Below are 16137 nucleotides of genomic sequence, written 5' to 3'. Positions count from 1 at the left end.
CAATATTCCATAATCCAGGCACTTCCCTACACCACAGCATATAGGAATTATTTACGGCATGTGGGTATCGTTATATAATAGTGGCGTTTCCTTGTAAAGAGCAAAAGCATCTGTCAGCTCCTCCGGAATCTCAATATCCTCCTTGTTCTCTAACTTTTCGGCAATCGACGATATTTGATCATTGTACCACTTCAATTCGGATACTTTCTCTACTGTCGCCTGAGATATTAAGCGTGGGACTTTTGTATCAGTGGAACCAGAATCAGCATCAATACTGTTCAGCACCGTTATCACGCTCGATACCTTCCTTAATAATGTAGTATATTCCCTCTTTAGCGTACCATCCTGTTTAATAAGCTCATCATTCCTTGCTGATATCTTCCGTATTTCTTTATCTATAACACTCTCTGGGTCTTTACTGGGCATTTTTCCTTGTGTTATAATCTGTTGGGTCTTTATTTCTCGCAGCCATACAAACTCAGGTCCGTCATCTTCTTTGCTTCCAAATTCAGTTGTTTTCACGTAATTTCTCACAAACCAGGGTCCGAAACTCCGGGTAAAGGACCATTACGCCACATCACGTGCACATTATTTCGAAAACGCCACATAAACATATTTCACGTGACTTGTGATCAGAGTCATAAGCCAGAGCAGGAGTCAGCTGAAAAAAATGTGGGCCGGTAAAGGGAAAAAGCTAGAAACGGGACTAGCCTTGAACTCGTTTAGTTGCGAACGTGCAAAAAAGCGAATATTTTTTGCTAGAGTCATCGCAGTCACAGCAGCTCTTTCGCTCTATCTCCCGGTCGCAAAACTGTGGTAGTCATAGCTCGTTCTGCTCAATTGAGAACTGTGAATGTGAATATGGAAGAAACTGCGATAGATGCAGTAATTTAAGGGAAGCTAGCTAGTTTTCCTAACTGCGAGAGAAAAAAAAGGAAAGAAAAAAAAAATTCTATATAAGTGTTGGATATTTCCATCTTCAATAGTACTAGTTTCCCTTTTACATATTGTATATCACTCTTATTAATTTCTTTTGGTATCATAAAAGATCAAGCATCTAAGAGCATTGACAACACTCTAAGAAACTAAATACCAAAATAATTTCAAGTTACATATCAAAAATGGTTCAATCTGCTGTCTTAGGGTTCCCAAGAATCGGTCCAAACAGAGAATTAAAGAAGGCCACTGAAGGTTACTGGAACGGTAAAATCACCGTCGATGAATTGTTCAAGGTCGGTAAGGACTTGAGAACTCAAAACTGGAAGTTGCAAAAGGAAGCTGGTGTTGATATTATCCCATCCAATGACTTCTCCTTTTACGACCAAGTCTTGGATCTGTCTTTGTTGTTTAACGTCATTCCAGATCGTTACACTAAGTACGATCTATCTCCAATCGACACTTTATTTGCCATGGGTAGAGGTCTACAAAGAAAGGCCACTGAAACCGAAAAGGCCGTCGATGTCACCGCTTTGGAAATGGTTAAATGGTTTGACTCTAACTACCATTACGTTAGACCAACTTTCTCTAAGACCACACAGTTCAAATTGAACGGCCAAAAGCCAGTTGATGAATTTTTGGAAGCCAAGGAATTAGGTGTTCAAACTAGACCTGTCCTATTAGGTCCAGTTTCTTACTTATTTTTGGGTAAGGCAGACAAAGACTCTCTTGATTTGGAACCATTGTTCCTTTTGGAACAATTGTTGCCTCTATATGCTGAGGTCCTATCTAAATTGGCTGCTGCTGGTGCCACTGAAGTTCAAATTGACGAACCTGTCTTAGTCTTGGACTTGCCTGCTAACGCTCAAGCTGCCATCAAGAAGGCTTACACTTACTTCGGTAAGCAAAGCAATCTACCAAAAATTACTTTGGCTACTTACTTCGGTACCGTTGTCCCTAACTTAGATGCCATCAAGGGTTTACCGGTTGCCGCTTTACACGTTGACTTTGTTAGAGCTCCTGAACAATTCGACGAAGTCATTGCCGCCATCGGTGACAAACAAACCTTGTCCGTTGGTATTGTTGACGGTAGAAACATTTGGAAAAACGATTTCAAGAAGTCTTCCGCTATCGTTAACAAGGCTATCGAAAAGTTAGGTGCTGACAGAGTTGTTGTTGCCACTTCTTCCTCTTTGTTGCACACACCAGTCGATTTGAACAACGAAACCAAATTGGATGCTGAAATCAAGGGCTTCTTCTCTTTCGCTACCCAAAAATTGGACGAAGTCGTTGTCATTACCAAAAACGTTTCCGGTCAAGATGTTGCTGCTGCTCTAGAAGCTAACGCCAAGTCTGTCGAATCCAGAGGCAAGTCCAAATTTATCCATGACTCCGCAGTTAAGGCCAGAGTTGCCTCTATTGACGAGAAAATGTCTACCAGATCCGCCCCATTCGAACAAAGACTACCTGAACAACAAAAAGTTTTCAACTTGCCATTGTTCCCAACAACCACTATTGGTTCTTTCCCTCAAACTAAAGATATCAGAATTAACAGAAACAAATTCAACAAGGGTACCATCTCTGCTGAAGAATATGAAAAATTCATCAATTCTGAAATTGAAAAGGTCATCAGATTCCAAGAAGAAATCGGTTTGGACGTTTTAGTCCACGGTGAACCAGAAAGAAACGATATGGTTCAATACTTTGGTGAACAAATTAATGGTTATGCCTTCACTGTTAACGGTTGGGTTCAATCTTATGGCTCCAGATATGTTAGACCACCTATTATTGTTGGTGACTTATCCAGACCAAAGGCTATGTCCGTCAAGGAATCCGTTTATGCTCAATCCATCACTTCTAAGCCGGTGAAGGGTATGTTGACTGGTCCAATTACCTGTTTGAGATGGTCCTTCCCAAGAGATGATGTCGACCAAAAGACTCAAGCCATGCAATTAGCTTTGGCTTTGAGAGATGAAGTTAACGATTTGGAAGCTGCCGGTATTAAGGTTATCCAAGTTGATGAACCAGCTTTAAGGGAAGGTTTACCATTGAGAGAAGGTGCTGAAAGATCTGCTTACTACACCTGGGCCGCTGAAGCTTTCAGAGTTGCTACATCTGGTGTTGCCAACAAGACTCAAATTCACTCTCATTTCTGTTACTCTGACTTGGATCCAAACCATATCAAGGCTTTGGATGCTGATGTTGTTTCCATCGAATTCTCCAAAAAGGACGATGCTAACTACATTGCCGAATTCAAGAACTATCCAAACCACATCGGTTTAGGTTTATTCGATATCCATTCTCCAAGAATTCCATCAAAGGATGAATTTATCGCCAAGATTTCAACCATCTTGAAGAGCTACCCAGCTGAAAAGTTCTGGGTTAACCCAGATTGTGGTTTGAAGACCAGAGGCTGGGAAGAAACTAGATTGTCTTTGACTCATATGGTCGAAGCCGCCAAGTACTTCCGTGAACAATACAAGAATTAAGGTTTTAAAAAGGAAGCAAAGTAATGATATTTTCTGAACTTTTTATTTTTTATTCTGGGATTCAACATCGGTGATTTAATTTTTGTGTTCACATTTAAAAGTTTATTTGGGTAATTTTTTGATATCAATTTTATTACAAAGCCATAACTCTTGCATTTTTTTTATTATATTTTTATATACACGTACATTCTGTATTATTTATAACGCATTCAACATTCGTTTTTCTAAACTTTTCTATATTTTTATATACAAAATTTCTTGGTTGTAAAAAGGAGGGAGTGTGCATACCATAAAAGAAAGATACTTTTTTAGTATTCTGGTATATATCGTTATATCATATATTTATAAACTATAAAAACGATAAGCAGGAGGAAAAAAAGAGGATGCCCTTTCTAAGCTGATCCCACGATATCGGCCCACAATTCTTCTGCTTGGACAATGGTACTGTGGTTAGCCATCATCTTGTTCATAGTTTCGATGTATTCATCGTACTCATCTGAGTCGTAAACAATACCACCACCGGCTTGTAAATAAGCAATGCCATCTTTATAAACCATAGTCCTTAAAGCGATACAGTTATCCATTGTTTTACCATCATATGACCAATGACCAACGGCACCCGCGTAAACACCACGCCTTTCGCCTTCTAATTCAGCAATCAATTCCATGGCTCTAACCTTTGGAGCACCGCTAACAGTGCCTGCTGGGAAAATCGATCTAAATGCATCAAATCTTGTCTTTTCTGGACGCAGAGTACCGCTGACTTGAGAAACCAGATGTTGAACGTGGGAAAATTTTTGAATAGTTAACAATTTATCGACACTTGTTGTTAACGGATCGCAGATTCTGTTAATATCGTTTCTTGCTAAATCTACCAGCATGACATGTTCAGCACGGTCCTTCAACGAGCCACGCAATTGATCTGCCAAAGCATCATCCTCTTCAGTAGTAGCACCACGTTTGACAGTACCAGCAATTGGGTGGGTAATAACTCTATTTTTGGAATCTGATTTGCATAACAATTCCGGAGATGCACCAATGATTTGGAAGTCCAAACAATCAATATAAAACAAGTAAGGAGATGGGTTCACAGTACGCAAATGTCTGTAAATATTGAAAGGATGCAACGAAGTTGGTCTTGCCACTCTTTGTGATGGCACAGCTTGAATAATATCACCTTTTTTAATATGCTTCTTTAAAGTGGAGACATGATTTTCGTAGCCTTCCTTACCCACATTCGATTGGAAAGTTTGATTCAATTTAATTGCAGGTTGTTCTGGGTATGGTATTGGTGAAGAATCGTCGGTTAGTTTTAATACGATGTCCGTGATTATTTGTGCTGCAGCTTCGTAACCTTCCTCCAACGAAGTTTCATTAGTATTAATGTTATGAATGATTTGAAATCTTTGAAAAACGTTGTCAAAGGCAATAATGGTATCACAGAGCATCAAATATGCCTCTGGAAGTTTCAAAACATCTTTCAAGGGCCTTCTCGTTTTTGGCTCGAAATAACGAACACAATCATAGGAGATATAACCAATAGCACCGCCACTTAGCTTAGGTAAACCAGGAACATTTTCAGCTACTTTAAAGGTAGAAATCTCCTTTTCCAGAATTTCCAAAGGGTCAGTTTCGATACCTTCAGTGGGACCGGTTTTAATGATTTTACGTGGTGAGATGCCGATGAATGAATAGCGATCCAATTCATTATTAGTCTTAGCACTTTCCAAAAGAAATGATTCCTTTCTCTCAGGATTATTCAATTGCGCCAATTTCAGATACGCCACGTGAGGAGTTAGATCCAATGATGGCAAATATGCGTACACGGGGTACATATTTATAGAACTATCGTCATTTTGCTGTTGTAATTGCTTTAGCGAGTCAATATCTGGTTGGACCTTGATAGAAGCAGTCATTTTTTATCTTCTTTCCAATCGAAATATCAGTGCTAATTACCGACTGTAGCCTTGGTTTTGGGACGATTATTGCCTTTGAATACGATGTACCATATCCCTTTAGTCATGCAAATATATTGATTGAAATATAACAATATTTCGATGAGTGAAAAATCGTAATGAGTCAGCAAATCACTGTGTACGTTCATGTCTTAAACAACATTTTTTTTTTCTCACCTACATCAACGATTGAAAGGAATATTCTAAAAAAAATACTATGCTGATAAATGAAAGGGGGTGGTAAAAACAGACAAAACCAACCAATTCGGATTCTGACAGAGCAAATTGAAACTGGATATTATAGTACTAAGTATATAGACTTCTGTTTTGTTCTTTAAAACTAAATAAAAAAAAATTCACTCTCCTGCCCACGGAAAAAGACTTCAACAAGTTCTGTTATCAAGGACAATTAGTGTATATTAGTTGTTGTAACATTTTTTTACTTTTTCTTTTTTTCATTGATTAATTAATAACTATTCTTTCGAGGTAGTAATTTCCGATTATTAATATCCCTAAGGTTTTTGGCTATTCCATTGTTGTATAAAATATAAAGGACCAAAAAAAAAAAATGGGACAAATACTATCAAACCCGGTAATTGATAAAGAGAGCCACTCCGGTGCTGACTCGTTGACCGCATTTGGACTATGTGCAATGCAAGGATGGCGGATGTCAATGGAGGATTCACACATTTTAGAGCCTAATGTATTGACAAAGTCCGATAAAGATCATATTGCATTTTACGGTATATTCGATGGGCATGGTGGCGCTAAAGTGGCCGAATACTGCGGTAATAAAATAGTGGAGATCTTGCAAGAGCAAAAATCGTTCCGTGAGGGAAATTTGCCAAGAGCTTTGATTGATACTTTTATAAACACAGACGTGAAACTATTGCAAGATCCCGTGATGAAAGAAGACCATAGCGGGTGCACGGCCACGTCCATATTGGTATCGAAATCTCAGAATTTGTTAGTGTGCGGTAACGCTGGTGACAGTAGAACAGTACTAGCTACTGACGGGAACGCAAAGGCCCTATCATACGACCACAAGCCCACTCTAGCAAGCGAAAAATCACGTATCGTGGCAGCTGATGGCTTCGTAGAAATGGATAGAGTCAACGGTAACTTGGCGCTCTCTCGTGCCATTGGTGATTTCGAATTCAAGTCCAACACCAAGTTGGGCCCCGAGGAGCAAATAGTAACATGCGTTCCAGACATTCTCGAACACTCCCTAGATTACAACAGGGACGAGTTTGTGATCTTAGCCTGTGACGGTATCTGGGATTGTTTGACTTCCCAAGATTGTGTGGATTTGGTTCATCTCGGGCTTCGCGAAGGCATGACGTTGAATGAAATATCTTCACGGATCATCGATGTCTGTTGTGCTCCCACCACAGAGGGGACGGGTATTGGATGCGACAACATGAGTATAGTGGTTGTTGCGCTGCTGAAAGAAGGAGAAGAAGTTGCTCAATGGAGCGACCGTATGAAGTCTAAAGCTCACCAAACCTCAGTGCGTTCTTTCGCAGACAAGAGAAGAAGAGTATTTAGCTACTACGACTTTTCCAAATGTAACGACGAACAGGTGTTCGCTGCCACTACGAAGAAACCTCAGGACAAGTTTACTCGCGACCACGAAGCCGCAGTAGCCTCGGTGACTGCCGCCGACAACGACGATCCAATGGACATAGACGACACCGACGCTGACACAGATGCAGAAAACCTCGATCCTTCCAGCCAAGCCAAGAGCAAGACATCCGGCCCCATTGATCTAGCGTCATTGGAGGCACTACTTGGAGCTACAGGAGGAGTGAAGACAGACAGCAACGGGAACAAGGTCACCTACACACTTCCCCAGTCAGCGTTGGCCCAACTGCTCCAAACCATGGCCCATGACCCGACCTCCTCCCATCCCGAGAATGATGGTAACAGTGGCCACAAAGCCGGCCGTTCTCAGTTGCAATGAATGATCTTAATCCTTCACTATATATACATACCTATATACGAACTGAACGAACGAACAGAAAGAGAAGAGAAGAGTCAAGACACACCAGAGCCAAGAGCATTCACCACAATCATTATAACCGCCACCAACAGCAGGGTATCCGGATGCAGTTTGACGCTTGAAGACAGTATTCAGCTCAGGGGTAAACGCGCAGAAACTGCGCGTTTACCTGCAGCGACGCCACAAAACCGGACCGGCCCGGCCAGAAGGTGCTGCTTACAGCGGTCCCGTCCTAGGATCCTCCCGTCCGGGATGGGCACGAGTCGGCAGCTCCCAACCCAAGAGGCCTTCCTAAGGTAGGCAGCGCGGATGTTCCCGATGCGAAGGAGAAAGGATGGACAGTACAGATATCCTAGACAGGATTCGCGCATTGCCTTGCGCATCTGTGCCCCATCCAATCTACCGTATCTATTGTTATCGTCGTGTGTGCTACTCTTTCCTCCGACAGCCTCGACAAGACGGAATCAGAAAATGCACACAGTTTAAAAAGGAAAAAAAACAGAGTGCAACAAAAACAGGGACACGTTTGGAAAAGTGTTCTCTTCTTAGCACCTTCCCTATTTCTTCTCTTTCGTCCTCTTTGGTATCTTGTTCTTATTTTCTCTCTTTTTTGTAGTATATTTATCCGTGTTTCCTTCTTTTCGCAGTCAGTTCATCCGACCTCATCGAAGAGCTTCCGTGCACGTTCCAGTCTCCCCTCCCTTCTCTGCTCCGTGATGTCCATTTCAACCAGTTTGAACTCAGCTTCCATTCATTTGAGCACTATGGACAGTCATCCTCAGCTGCACTCACTCACTCGTCAGCCACATTCGTCGTCAGCTGCTATGTCCAACGACAAAGCTCAGGAGTCTTCGCCCTCCCTGCCACCTTCCTCTTCATCGTCGACTTCGGCATCGGCATCTGTGTCTTCCAAGAGTTCGAGCAAGAACCCTTCCTCTTGGGACCCTCAAGATGATCTGCTGCTACGCCATTTAAAGGAGGTAAGGAAAATGGGCTGGAAGGATATTTCGCAATATTTCCCTAACAGAACTCCCAACGCGTGTCAGTTTAGATGGAGAAGGTTGAAGTCTGGCAACTTGAAGTCAAACAAGACTGCCTTAATCGACATCAATACCTATACGGGCCCAATCAAGATCACCCGCAGCGATGACACTACCAACGCTCAGCAAAAGCCTAACAAGAAGGTAGAAGAAAACGTTTTGACGGAAGATACTGCAGAGTTCGCGACGACATCATCTATCCCGATTCCCTCCAGAAAGCCCTCGTTGCCTTCGTTTCACGCGTCCATGTCATTTTCTCAATCTCCATCGAATATGACCCCTACCGCGGTTGTTTCGAGCGCTGCTTCGCCCATGCCGTTCGTTCCTCCCACACTACCGGCCGCACACCCTCATCATTCTCATCAACATCTGCACCATCCTCATCACAGGGCTCTGAAACCAAGATCAAACTCTCATTCCTTCACCAATTCTTTGAACCAAGACCCTATCGTCCGGCCTAATGACGAGGAGAAGTATGGGTTCATTCCTAAAGTATTCGTTAGGTCTAGAAGAAGTTCGTTTGCCTACCCACAGCAGGCAGCAATAACCACTACTCCGTCTTCTCCAAACTCTTCGCATGTCTTGCTAAGCTCAAAATCAAGAAGGGGTTCACTTGCGAATTGGTCCAGAAGATCATCGTTCAATATTTCAAGTAACAACACTTCAAGACGGTCTTCGGTCATTCTGGCGCCAAACTCTGTGTCAAACATCTTCAATGTCAACAATAGCAGCAGTAACACTGCTTCTACTTCTAATACCAACTCAAGAAGGGAATCTGTTATCAAGAAGGAATTTCAACAAAGATTGAACCATTTGGGTAACAGTGGAGCCTCTACCCCCAATAGCGGAGTTATTTTCCCCAACTCTTATACTTTTATGGATCTTCCACATTCTTCATCGGCGTCATCGTCATCCACTTTGCATAAGTTCAAACGAGGTTCGTTCTCCGGGCATACTCTGAAGTCATCGTGTAATCCGTCCATTCTGTGGTCGAAAGATGAAGATGCTTTGTTAATGGAAAACAAAAAGAGAAACCTTTCTGTTATGGAACTATCCATTCTTTTGCCACAGAGAACTGAAGTAGAAATTCAATGGAGATTGAGCGTCTTGTCAAGCGATGCGGACGTTCTGTCTCCTACACATTCGCCCCAAAGAACCCTGTCCAAGAAAACTCGTCCAAGAATGTTTAAAACCGGTTCTGCCACTGATGATGACAAAGGTAGCGGCAAAGACGAAGATATGTGTGATGGTAGTAACGATGACGACGAAGATAACGTGGACCCGCTGCACCGTGCTAAACAGTCCAGTAACAAAACTGCCTTTTCATCTAGCAGTTCCAACATATCCTCCAAGGACGTTTCGCCGGATCCGATTTTTTCACCGGATCCAGCAGACGATTCGTCGAATACTTCTGATGCTGGTTCAAGGTGCACCATAGCCTCCGAGACTATCTCCTCAACCGCAACCATGAATCGCACCCCTAACTCCAAAAACCCGCAAGATATCACTTTGTTAAACAACTTTCGCTCTGGAGCGATTACTCCGAGACCGAAACCTTCTTCCACAACTACATCTATCACTACTGAAACCACCAATAACATGACAAACCATTCCAGTTCTACAACTACTACGACTAACAACAGTCCACTGCCAAGCATCAATACTATCTTCAAGGATATGCTGTGAAAGAAAAAATTAGATGAAAAGATAAAAAAAAGGTAGAATATAAATAACAAAAGGGAAAACGTGAATTTAGCGGGCTTGTTCAACAAATTTTCTATAGTTTAGCATATTTAAAAGTATAAAAGTTTTTTGGTTTATATGATATATCTACTCTTCATTCGCGCTTCAACTTTTTTTACGTGAGCGCAAACGGACTGTTACCCTGAACGTTTTCTTATTGGAAAAAGAAAGCATCATGAAAAATCGTGTTTTTATTAAATACACGGTAGCCTTTTTATGAAGAGAATGAGGATTACAACCACCACTTCAAAACCCCACAGTCTACCTCCTACTACACTCCATAATGTCAAGCCCAACTCCCCCAGGTGGTCAACGTACTTTGCAAAAGAGAAAACAGGGTAGTTCACAAAAGGTTGCGGCATCCGTTCAAAAGAAGAACACAAACAGCAATAATTCGATTTTGAAGATCTATTCTGATGAAGCCACGGGGCTAAGAGTAGATCCTTTAGTTGTGTTGTTTCTAGCGGTCGGTTTCATCTTTTCTGTTGTTGCATTGCATGTTATTTCTAAAGTTGCTGGTAAGTTATTTTAAGATTTTTCTTCAGTAATGATTTAGTTTTTACCTACCCTAATTGAAAAAACAAAACTACGAACAAACGAAGGTGAGAATTGCCTTATTTTTAATAAATTCTTGCCATCAGATAACGTCCACGATACTTTTAATTCAAGTCTCTATAGAAGCACGTATATATCTCTAATACACTAAATGCCTACTTCCACGGAAGGAGGTATGTTTTTCACTTCACGGGATCTTTTTATTTTGGTGCTATATACATATATACAAGATAAGTGTCTTTTGATTAGCAGCTACATATCCTTTAGCAATATGTCAATTACTTCTGTTAAATGCTGAATTGGGACAGTGTGCTTCTCAATTCCATGTTCATTTTCGGCGCACTTCCATTCCAGTTCCTTGCATCTCTTTTCAAATTGCTTTCTCCACAAATCCTTTTCCTCCCATCTTATGCCACGAACTTCGATTTCCACATTGGGCCAGTTTTTTGAGCCCACGATGACACATAATGGTATACCAATGGCATGAGATAGCTTTATTCTGGCACCTATACCTAGTTTTTCATTAAACTGGGTAAGTATATCGTTTTGTAAATGCATGGTGGAACTATTCAGTAGGTCAGATTTAATATCCTTTACCCGCTGTGAGTTTTCCTCATTATTTGATCCAGTACAAATCGATACCTTGTATGGAGCCATTATAGCTGGCCATCTAAATCCATTCTCGTCACGCCCTAGTTCAGCAACTGCTCCAACTAGCCTGCTTACTCCAATGCCATAGCAACCCATATGGACGAATGTCTCGTTCTTGTTTTCTTTATCGACAAACTTGACATTCAATGGCTTCGAATATTTATTACCCAGCAAAAATATATGGCCCACCTCAATACTCTTGAGAGGTTGTAAACTTCCTTCTTCACATTTGCCACAGATTTCATTTTCCTGAGCATCCACTATAGAAACGTCATTGATTTGACCAAAATTATTCTTCAAGTATTTCTTCAGTGGGAAATCAGGAAAGTTTGATTTTGAATTCAATCTACAATCCATAACTCTTAATATTTTACTGAACATGATATCTTCGTTATCGTTTTCATAGATTTCTAAGACGTGTTCATTTGGTTTGTTTCTTAATGTCAAATCGATGTCTTTATCCATCGCATTTAATGCTAAATTCCAATTCAATTGTCTATTCTTTGGATAGTAAAAACATATTAAAGTTGAGTGATCGTTCGTCAAAGCATACTTACAGTCGACATCACCCAAATATTGTCCATCTTTTTCAGGATATGATTGAGACATATCTAAAGTTGAAATATCGCCGCAATGCTTGCAACTCATTAAAGTATCCTCACCGGATTCATGAATCAAATGAAATTCTTTACTAAACTCACCACCAATGTCACCACTATCTGCCCACGCACTAACAGAGGGAATTTTCAAATCCTTAAATATCTTATTGTAAGTATCATCTAATTTTTGAAAACTGGCAAATGCATCCTCTTTATTACTAGCAAACGAATATGCATCCTTCATTAGAAATTCTCGTCCGCGTAAGATGCCACCCCTGGGCCTAATTTCGTCCCTATATTTCCTTGTCATTTGATATACTGTGATAGGCATGTCTTTATAACTAGTGATGTAATTTTTCATTAAATCTGTAATGTCTTCTTCACATGTCGCTGTCAAGCAGTACTGCTTCCCTTTAGAGTCCTTGAACTTAAACAATTCACTGTTGTTCCATCGACCTGTCGCTTGCCATAATGCTTTTGAAGAGATAGCACTTAGCGAAACTTCTATGGCGTCACCATCGTTGTCCATTCGGTTTCGTATAGCATTTGCTAGTTTATTAAGTGATCTGAGTCCAAGTGGTAGCCATTGGAACAACCCAGCTTGCGAGCGTCTTACAAATCCCACCGTTTGAAGTAGTTCCTGAGTAGTTTCAGATTTCAGGGTATTGTTTGAGAGAGATTTTGGGTGAAAAATATGACATGATCGAGACAACGTACGATATTTCAGCATGGTTATGTGGAAGGGCACAATCCTCAAAAACGCGCTAACCAACTAATGGTTTTGGAAGGAGCTCTGGGGTTCTTACGTTTATGTTTCAAACCTCGTTTTCATATCTTCGTCCATTACGGCTGTTTGCAAATCAGAAAATTGATAAATCAATAATTATTGTTTAATTTTATTTTACAGAAAATACAAAGAAAAACTGGAGTAGACAACAAGAGACCTCTCGATCTTGCATAGCATTGGTTTATAAGTTCCAATGTTATTACTATAAATATGAGTAACATACATGGGCTGTCTAATATTTAGGTTATGACGACATTCATTTACCTAACAAGTTGTCGCGTAAATTTATGAAGAAAAGTGTCGGTTTTAATATTTCAAGAATTTTTGATAAACAGTGTTATCAGTTTCATCATGATAAGTGTAGCCTAAATCTTCTAAGAATTTCTGGAAAGTTAAGTTTTCCCTTGGTGGAACGGAAATACCAGCTAAAACCTTACCAATATCGGCACCATGGTTTCTATAATGGAATAAAGTAAGATTCCAAGAATCACTTAGGCCGCCAAGGAACCTAGTCAAGGCACCCGGTCTTTCAGGGAATTCAAATGAGATAATTCTTTCATTTGGTACCTTGGAAGCACCACCAACCAAGTACCTACCATGAGATTTAGCCAATTCGTTATCGGAGATATCCACAGCTTCGAAGCCTAAAGCATTTAGTTGTTGCATAACTTGCTTGATTTCCTTTTCTCTGTCAACGACGCTAAAAGAAGTGTAAATGTAAGCCTTGGGCACTTCACTAGAGGACTCGTGACGATGTTCATTGTAACGGTAAGAGAACTCAGTAACGGATCTTGGGTGAATGATCTTTTGCATTTTCTTGAATGCACCAGGAACGTCAGGTAAAGTCACTAACATGAAGACTTCCTTTCCTTCACCAAGGACAGCACGTTCAGAAACGAATCTTAATCTATCAAAGTTCATGTTAGCACCAGAAAGGATAGGAACATAGGTGTTTTTAGCATGGTCAATTTCAGGATGTACGGTAGAGATGTATTTCTTCATACCGGCTACTGAAAGGGCACCAGATGGTTCTACAATACTTCTGGTATCTTCGAAAATATCCTTTACTGCAGCACAGATCTCGTCAGTATTAACGAGAACAACTTCATCGACCACTTGTTGGGCGACTCTAAATGTTTCCTCACCAATCATACGGACAGAAGTACCATCGGCAAAAGTGCCCACCGTAGACAACGGAGTTCTCTGGTTGCGTTGCAAGGAGTTATGTAAAGTAGCCGCATCGTAAGTTTCAACACCAATGATTTTAATATGAGGAGCAACCCTTTTCAAATAGGCACCAATACCAGCAATTAAACCACCACCACCAACGGGAACGAAGACGGCACCGATCTTATTAGCGGTACGAACTTGTCTAAGGATTTCCATGGCTACAGTACCTTGACCTGCAATGACATAAGGATGATCGAAAGGAGGAATGTTTGTTAAGCCACGCTCTTCTGCCAATTTGGCACATTCAGCTTTAGCTTCATCAAAATCGTTACCATATAGAACTACTTGAGACCCTAATCTCGAGACATTTTGATACTTGATAGATGGTGTGCAAACAGGCATAACGATAGTAGCTGGTATTTTCAAGTGTTTAGCAGCAAAGGCCACACCTTGGGCATGATTCCCAGCTGAACAGGCAATGACACCTTGGTTCCTTTGAGAATCGTCCAACTTAGCAATCATGTTATAAGCACCACGAAGCTTGAAAGAGAACACGGGCAATAGATCTTCCCTTTTCAAGATGACGTTCGTGTTTAAACGGGAGGACAAACCTACACCTTGAGAGATTGGCGATTCATTAATAACATCGTATACGGAGGACCTTAACACTAAACGGACGTAATCAGGGGTGTTATCGGTTTGCAACTCATCCAGTTTCAGTTCAGAGTGCAATTTTATCAAGGAAGGTGATAGGTGTTGTCTGTGCAATTGAGCTTTTAGTCTCAAAAGATTTAATCCAGACACTTTCGAGTGTTTACTTTGCCGAACAAACGTACATAAAGGCTGTTTTAGTAGAGTAGCTGACATTACCAATTTGATGTAATTGACTTGGTTTGAATGTGGCTTGCAGTACTCACACGAAATAAAAAACCAGACTAACAACAACAAAACTTTTTATAGTTGATAATGAAGTATCTGCAGACACATGCTTGAGATGACTCTTTTTCTTGATATTTTTTTTTCTTTTTATTCCATTCCAAACTTGCTACCCGCTGCGCGCTTTCTTTTTCTTCTTTCTTGTTTTTTTTTTTTTCTTTTTCGCGTCAATTAAGATGAAACGTCACAAAATAGTAGAGATAATATAGAATAAAGAGAGGAGAGTTGAAGGGTCTTGGGTAGTCGGGAAGAGGCTTTCGCATTTATCAGACACAATGAATTTCAAGGATCCGCTAGTGAATTTTTTAAAATGCGTCTTGAATAACATAAACTCCGCATTTTCGCACAGGATTGATCAATTGCACATGCGGCTGTTGCGGGAAACAAATATCTTGAAGGCCCTGAACAGAGGAATAGAGAGATTGTTTAGCGAAAAGCCAAAAAATCAATCGGTCTCTCATCTAGTGGTAAGTGAAGATACGGGTTGTAGAATTGGACGATATTTTGAAGGTTCCAAATATGAGCTGATAGAGTTCAAGACGAAAGAAATACAAATGTACTATGAAAGAGTGGTTTTTGAGATAACGCAAGAATTGAAAGGCGATAAGCAGATATTTGCCTTGATTGCAAATCTATCACAAAGAAGTAGTACAGAAAAGAAAGAAATACGAATTGTAAAGGTGCGCGGCGGCCGACCATGCGATGAGAACGAATTCCAGGTGATTCCAATAAGATTCAAACCTATTAATCTGGAAAGAAGAGCGGGACTGATAAGAGGGAAGAAAATTATCAATTGAAAAAACTTCATTACATGTACATGCCTTACTTTCGATGTCAGCATCAGAAAATGGAAAGGCAGGGGTAGAGGGACATATTACTTATTTATTTATGCATAATTGGTATTATATATTGAAATGATAACTTGGTATTAGAAAAATGCGTTATTCTGTTTCTCGGAACTCGGAATTGAGATTAGTACTGCTTTGACACTGTTGGTGTGACAGCCTTATCTGCGACGGTAGTAGGTGCACTAGGACTGTTGGAAGCCGAAAAGGCGGAGGACACCGTGAGCGGTGGTGCCCGCAACGTTGATGGTTTCAATTTGATTCTAGGATTTGCAGAAGACCCCGTAGGAAACTCTGAGAAGGACCCACGACTATTTGGATTGAGCATTGTTCTCTTTGTCGGGAGGAAGGGAAGAAGAAATTTGGGGATGAGATGCTGCTCTTATAACATTAGGTGAATTAAAATTTGGGGTGACCCCGCCGTGCGGA

General features: G+C 40.7%; 11 protein-coding genes across 11 annotated transcripts; 6 read left to right on the top strand and 5 right to left on the bottom strand.

Moving 5' to 3' along the window:
- Nucleotides 1-51: 51 nt before the first annotated feature.
- Nucleotides 52-426, bottom strand: IES5 (Ies5p; the record flags this gene model as incomplete). The annotated part of the gene is made up of 1 exon (XM_033910023.1): nt 52-426. The coding sequence occupies one exon, from the start codon at nt 424-426 to the stop codon at nt 52-54; it is 375 nt and encodes a 124-aa protein (XP_033765914.1).
- A 244-nt stretch (nt 427-670) lies between these two features.
- Nucleotides 671-894, top strand: SPAR_E01700 (uncharacterized protein; the record flags this gene model as incomplete). Its single annotated transcript, XM_033910022.1, has 2 exons — nt 671-720; nt 765-894. 2 exons carry the CDS (start codon nt 671-673, stop codon nt 892-894), a joined length of 180 nt encoding a protein of 59 aa, XP_033765913.1.
- A 227-nt stretch (nt 895-1121) lies between these two features.
- Nucleotides 1122-3425, top strand: MET6 (5-methyltetrahydropteroyltriglutamate-homocysteine S-methyltransferase; the record flags this gene model as incomplete). Its single annotated transcript, XM_033910021.1, has 1 exon — nt 1122-3425. The coding sequence occupies one exon, from the start codon at nt 1122-1124 to the stop codon at nt 3423-3425; it is 2304 nt and encodes a 767-aa protein (XP_033765912.1).
- Nucleotides 3426-3817: 392 nt separating this feature from the next.
- On the bottom strand, nt 3818-5341 carry TRP2 (anthranilate synthase TRP2; the record flags this gene model as incomplete). The annotated part of the gene is made up of 1 exon (XM_033910020.1): nt 3818-5341. One exon carries the CDS (start codon nt 5339-5341, stop codon nt 3818-3820), a length of 1524 nt encoding a protein of 507 aa, XP_033765911.1.
- A 607-nt stretch (nt 5342-5948) lies between these two features.
- PTC2 (type 2C protein phosphatase PTC2) lies at nt 5949-7343 on the top strand (the record flags this gene model as incomplete). Its single annotated transcript, XM_033910019.1, has 1 exon — nt 5949-7343. The coding sequence occupies one exon, from the start codon at nt 5949-5951 to the stop codon at nt 7341-7343; it is 1395 nt and encodes a 464-aa protein (XP_033765910.1).
- Nucleotides 7344-8098: 755 nt separating this feature from the next.
- Nucleotides 8099-10108, top strand: DOT6 (Dot6p; the record flags this gene model as incomplete). Its single annotated transcript, XM_033910018.1, has 1 exon — nt 8099-10108. The coding sequence occupies one exon, from the start codon at nt 8099-8101 to the stop codon at nt 10106-10108; it is 2010 nt and encodes a 669-aa protein (XP_033765909.1).
- A 340-nt stretch (nt 10109-10448) lies between these two features.
- SBH1 (Arf family guanine nucleotide exchange factor SBH1) lies at nt 10449-10697 on the top strand (the record flags this gene model as incomplete). Its single annotated transcript, XM_033910017.1, has 1 exon — nt 10449-10697. One exon carries the CDS (start codon nt 10449-10451, stop codon nt 10695-10697), a length of 249 nt encoding a protein of 82 aa, XP_033765908.1.
- A 275-nt stretch (nt 10698-10972) lies between these two features.
- On the bottom strand, nt 10973-12700 carry AIM10 (putative proline--tRNA ligase AIM10; the record flags this gene model as incomplete). Its single annotated transcript, XM_033910016.1, has 1 exon — nt 10973-12700. One exon carries the CDS (start codon nt 12698-12700, stop codon nt 10973-10975), a length of 1728 nt encoding a protein of 575 aa, XP_033765907.1.
- Nucleotides 12701-13063: 363 nt separating this feature from the next.
- ILV1 (threonine ammonia-lyase ILV1) lies at nt 13064-14794 on the bottom strand (the record flags this gene model as incomplete). Its single annotated transcript, XM_033910015.1, has 1 exon — nt 13064-14794. One exon carries the CDS (start codon nt 14792-14794, stop codon nt 13064-13066), a length of 1731 nt encoding a protein of 576 aa, XP_033765906.1.
- Nucleotides 14795-15138: 344 nt separating this feature from the next.
- Nucleotides 15139-15660, top strand: SPAR_E01620 (uncharacterized protein; the record flags this gene model as incomplete). The annotated part of the gene is made up of 1 exon (XM_033910014.1): nt 15139-15660. One exon carries the CDS (start codon nt 15139-15141, stop codon nt 15658-15660), a length of 522 nt encoding a protein of 173 aa, XP_033765905.1.
- A 175-nt stretch (nt 15661-15835) lies between these two features.
- On the bottom strand, nt 15836-16036 carry SPAR_E01610 (uncharacterized protein; the record flags this gene model as incomplete). The annotated part of the gene is made up of 1 exon (XM_033910013.1): nt 15836-16036. The coding sequence occupies one exon, from the start codon at nt 16034-16036 to the stop codon at nt 15836-15838; it is 201 nt and encodes a 66-aa protein (XP_033765904.1).
- Between the last annotated feature and the right edge of the window lie 101 nt (nt 16037-16137).

Source organism: Saccharomyces paradoxus, chromosome V (assembly GCF_002079055.1).
Source record: "Saccharomyces paradoxus chromosome V, complete sequence".
Classification (NCBI taxonomy): Eukaryota; Fungi; Ascomycota; class Saccharomycetes; order Saccharomycetales; family Saccharomycetaceae; genus Saccharomyces; species Saccharomyces paradoxus.
This window is presented reverse-complemented; position numbering and strand designations above follow the sequence as displayed.